Below are 5,162 nucleotides of genomic sequence, written 5' to 3'. Positions count from 1 at the left end.
TTGTTGGATGAGACGAGGCGGGACTCTGCGGTACCGTCCAGCAGCGATGGACGCACCTTCTCTGGGTAAAGGGGCGGGGCGCCACTGTTCGGGGTATAAAAATGCATTTATAATGGATTTCAATATGGTCGTTATTCCCCAAATGAACACCGGAGGAGATCAACGTTACTGTGAGGTTATGAAACTCTTCTGACTAAATTAAAGAAATTCAAAGGACTTCTAGACTCTTTCAGGCACGGCTGCGTTGAATGACAAAACCAAAAATAACGAGTAAAAAAAAAAAAAGATCCGAACAAAAACAAACGCGTGTCTGATTTTCCTCCACGACCGATAAAACATTTCAATAGCGATGCAGGTTTCACCTCTGGTGGCGGAGCGAAGGACGTCCAAGTCTCGTCTCACGGCCTCGCAGGAACCTGGAAACTCCTCCTTCAACAGCATGGACTCGATCAGAACCGAGTAACTGCAGAGGAGCGACAGCTTCAGGTCAGGAGCCGAAGCCTTGTCCAAACCTCCAGTTACAGCTGAAGCTGGAAACTGGAGCCTGGTTTTACTTTGTGACGGCTCACCTGGGCACCTGGATCAGCAGGTGCACGAAGGAATCGGCCAACGGCAGCTTAGCGGCGTCGCCTCGGTACGCCTTCAGCTTCTTCGCCTGCAGGAGACAACCAGGGTTAGAAAGACTCGCCTGCGTGTGGGAGCAGGACGTTTGGGTTTTAGTGTTTTTACTCAAAGTTTCACCTCGTCTTTCTCTGGAAGCAGCTTCAGCAGCTCTCTCAAAGGCCCCGCCCCCAACGACTCACTGTTGCCATGGCGAACATCATCCACTATCGCCTGATTGGACCTGCAGGGGGAAGTTTCACGTTTAATTAACGGCGTGAAATCACTCCCCGAACGTGCAGAAAGTGTCAGCTGAGTCCGTCTGAATCTGAAGTTTCAACAAATTTAAACCAGTTTAAAATATAATCTGGATTATTTCTGTCTCGTTCTGAGCGTCAGCGGTTGTTGACGTTCATCCTGTCTGACACGCTGCATGACGCCTGGCTTTACCCACAACACCCCTGGATGAGGGCGAGGAGACGCGTGAGGAGTCCGGCGCGTCGGCAGGTAAACAGAGCGGTTCAGATGAGCAGCAGAAAGGTCACGACCTCCCAGAAACAGACGTTCAGACAGCGATGCCAATCTCAAACTAGAGGAACTGCATGTCCTGTGAAAACGCATGCCAACGCTTATTGCAGAAGAACTTGCTGAAAAACAGCTGAAGTTAGCTTAAAAACACATGCTGAAATGGAAGAACAAGCCCAAATCAGCAGAAGAAAGCAGAAAGAACACACATTTGCTGAATTAGGCTTAAATAATCAGAAATGAGCACAAAAATGAGGAAATTAGCTAAAAAAAGCTGAAATTTGTTCAAGAAAAATTCTGAATAGTAGCTGAAAAAGCAGAAAGAAACTTGAGCTACCAAAAGAAAGTAGGATGAGCTTAAATGAGCTCAGAAAATGTGGAATTAGCTGAAAAAAAGAACGTTAGCATAAAACAGCTAAATAGTAGCTGAAAAGGCAGAAAAAGCTGAAAGGAGCATAACAAGCTGACATTAGCATAAAGAAGTTAATTAGGCTGAAAGGCGCAGAAATTACTACGAAACTTTAATTTACCTGAAAACAGCTGAAATTTGCTGCAAAAATGCTAAAAAAAAAAAAACTAGCTGAAAATGTACAACAAGCTCAAATTAGCAGAAGAAAGCAGAAGGAACAAATTTGCCCAATTAGTCTCAGAAACGAGCACAAAAAAGTGGAAATTATCTGAAAACAGCTGAAATCAGCCCAAAAAAACAGATGAAAAGTAGCTAAAAAAGCAAAGAAGCTTAAATTAACAGAAGGAAATGGAAAGAGCACATTTTGCTGAATTACGCTGAAAAAAGTTGAAATCAGTGCAAAAATTGTGAAATTAGCTGTAAAACCTAAAATTACCATAAACAGCTAAACAGTAGCTGAAATTACTGAAACTGGCAGAAATAAGCTGAAAGGAGCATAAAAATAAACAATTAGCATAAAGAGGTTAATTAGGCTGAAAGTTGTAGAATTTACCACAAAATTTAGAATTTATCTGAAAACAGCTGAAATTAGCACAAAACAGCTAAATAGTAGCTGAAATAGCAGAAAAAGCTGAAACGTGTGGAAATGAGCTGAAAGGAGCAGAACAAGCTGAAATTAGCAGAAAGAAGCTGAAAGGAGCACAAAACTGAAAGAACAGCTGAAAGTAGCTGAAACAAGTTTACATTTGCAGAAGAAGCTGAAAGAAGCTGAAGCAGAACAAAATGTGAAAGGAGCAGCAAAAGGTTGTAAACACAGCTAAAGATCTGAAGGAGGTAAAATGAGCTCAATTCATTTTCCATGAGGAAAAAAGTGGCAGAAAAGGCTAAACATTTCAAAAAGCTAAAGTTGCATCAATACAGGGTTGTCCTGAAAGAGCCGAACGTTTTGATTATGATTTGTTGAAACAGCTTGAGTAATGTGGAACGAGAAAGGAGCTGAGGAACCTACAGAAGACAAACGGATCACAGTAGACCGAAAGCTTCATGAACGTTCAGACAATAAAACATCTAAAGAGTTTCTGTTCCACAGACAGACTCAGAAAACTGCGAGTCTGACCCGTTTGGGTCCGCTCTCATCACAGGTGGACAACAGGAAGTCATGATCCGGGTCTCGGCTCACCTCCTGAACTGTTTGAGGAAGATCCCAACGGTCAGCCCTCGCTTCGGGTCCAGAATGAAGACCTGGTCCAGAGACAGAGACAGAGACGGTGAGCGGGCGCAGACTGTCCACAGACGCACCGTCATGGGATCAGAACCAGAACCGAACCTCCTCTTTGGTCGCTCTAAACGGGGCTCGAGTTGTCACTCCTCTGGTGGGCGGGGCCGTGGCGTTTGATTGACGTTCCTTCTGACCGAAGAGCTCCTCGATCTCCTGGACGTCAATGTCAAAGTTCTGCTGGACCGGACCCTGGGTCCAAACGTTCGCACGACCTTTCACCTGGAACATAAACATCACACGAATATTTTCCTGTTTTCATTTTACTTTGGATACTTTACTCTTTGATACTTTTAGCTACTGTTAACTTTAGCTTAATTTTTCATACTTAAGGCTTTTAGCTAGCCTTTTGCTAGTTGTAGCTAACTGTTACAATTATGCTACTCTACTTTTAGCATTACTTTTGCTACTTTTAGCTACTATTATGTTATTTTTAGCTAAATTTTGATTCTTTAGGCTTTGGCTAACCTTTTGCCAGTTTTAGCGTATAGCTGCTTCAAGCTAATCATTACTTTTAGCTACTGTTCTACTACTTTTAGCTAGCATTTGAATATGTTTACCTACTCTTTTGCTACTTTTAGCTACTGTTGTGTTCCTTTTAGCTAGATTTTGATTCTTTAGGCTTTTGGATAGCCTTTTGCCAGTTTTAGCTTATTCATTCATTCTTATAGTTACTTATAGCTACTTAAAGCTAATCATTACTTTTAGCTAGTGTTCTACTACTTTTAGCTAGCCTTTAAATATGTTTACCTACTTTTTTGCTACCTTTAGTTACTGTTGTGTTAATGTTAGCTTAATGTTTCGTACTTAAGCCTTTTAGCTAGCCTTTTGCCAGTATTAGCTTATAGCTGCCTAAAGCTAATCATTACTTTTAGCTAGTGTTCTACTACTTTTAGCTAGCCTTTAAATATGTTTACCTACTCTTTTGCTACCTTTAGCTACTGTTGTGTTAATGTTAGCTTAATGTTTTGTACTTAAGCCTTTTAGCTAGCCTTTTGCCAGTATTAGCTTATAGCTAGCTAATCATTACTTTTAGCTAGTGTTCTACTACTTTTAGGTATCCTTTGAATATGTTTACTTACTCTTTTGCTACTTTTAGCTAGACTATTGTCCTTTAATCAACTTGTTAGCTATTTTAGCTTTTAGCTAACCTTTTGCTATTTTCAGCTAGCATTTTGTTACTGTTAACTTTAGCCAACTGTTCTGCGACTTTCAGTCAGTGTTTAGCCAAGTTCAGGTTTTAGCTAGTGTTCTGTTTCTTTTAGCTGTAAAACTGAGTTACAGCCATTTCTGTGTTAGCTCTCTTTGCTGTGGCGGCCATCTTGGATTGGGTTGAATTCAGGAACAACTCAAAGCTGCTCGTCTACCTGCTCCTCTGGTATCGTCCTCCAGAAGAAACTCCTCACCCTCTTCTTCTTCAGGTCTTCGACTCTCTGATTCGGTTCGAGGGGTACCGGAGGAGGAGGAGGAGGAGGGGGAGGAGGAGGAAGAGGAGGTGAAGGGTTTGGTGGTCTCGTCCCGTTTTCTCCATGGTGTGAGATTCTAGAAGGACGAGGCGGTGACGTCGCCTCGACGACGGCTGCGTCCTCCTTGTGGAAGGGGAAGCCGTCGCCGCCGGTGGCCGGGGAGACGCTGCCCATGACGTGCATCGCCTCAGCTGATTGGTCGAGAGCAGAGAGGAGCGGCGGCGTCACCGGGATGATGGCGAAGACGAGTCATTGCATTCCAACCACTGAAGGTCGCGGACGGGTCAACGGCGACGACGTTAAAACAAGATGCTGAAGAAAAAGAAATAAAAATGTTTTTATTCCTTAGTGGGGAAAAGATGGAGCATTTTACTTAAAACTACTTAAATATTTTATTTTTAAAATATTTTTGTCCACAATAAACTAGTCGATCTTTTAGCGCGACCTCATCGTGACATGAAAATTTTAAATTTAGACGAACTTTAAATTTCTTGGCTCCTTTACTTCCTGTCTTCTTCTCTCGGCTGCTCCTTCTTCAGGTCACCACAGTGAAGACTTGGTGGTTGTTTTTACACCAGATGTTCTTCCTGATCAACCACAGCCTCTGCGGAGCAGAGAGCTGCATCTGGGGCGCCCGGGGGAGCACATGGTGGGGGTAAGGGCCTTGCTCAAGGGCCCAGGGTGGGGCAGGTGTTCTCCTACCCATATTTTGATGTTGTCGATCCGGAGAGTTGAACCGGCGACCTTCTGATTACAGGCCCACCTTCTCTAAACTCTGCACCAACACTCACCCTTAAGGGCGTTTATTTATTTTATTTAAATCCACAAAATGTATTTCGTTTTATTTTTTATGGGCAGAGAAGAAAAACGTTTACATCACTACATC

The 5,162-nt window shown here is 42.9% G+C and overlaps 1 protein-coding gene across 1 annotated transcript in view; it reads right to left on the bottom strand.

Annotated features, from left to right (window-relative positions):
* LOC119410154 (FH2 domain-containing protein 1-like) overlaps positions 1-4,459 on the bottom strand; it is a 14,658-nt gene extending 10,199 nt beyond the window's left edge. The window contains exons 1-6 of the mRNA XM_037677066.1: positions 4,178-4,459; positions 2,862-3,032; positions 2,715-2,776; positions 742-844; positions 570-655; positions 363-463 (exon numbers count right to left, since the gene is read on the bottom strand). Coding sequence (XP_037532994.1) covers positions 363-463; positions 570-655; positions 742-844; positions 2,715-2,776; positions 2,862-3,032; positions 4,178-4,459 — 805 coding nt within the window. The remainder of the gene's footprint in view (positions 1-362; positions 464-569; positions 656-741; positions 845-2,714; positions 2,777-2,861; positions 3,033-4,177) is intronic.
* Between the last annotated feature and the right edge of the window lie 703 nt (positions 4,460-5,162).

The sequence above is a fragment of the Nematolebias whitei genome, chromosome 1, assembly GCF_014905685.2.
Source record: "Nematolebias whitei isolate Nwh7 chromosome 1, NemWhi1, whole genome shotgun sequence".
Classification (NCBI taxonomy): Eukaryota; Metazoa; Chordata; class Actinopteri; order Cyprinodontiformes; family Rivulidae; genus Nematolebias; species Nematolebias whitei.
The sequence above is the reverse complement of the archived record's forward strand: the minus strand, read 5'-3'. Positions and strand labels throughout refer to the sequence as shown.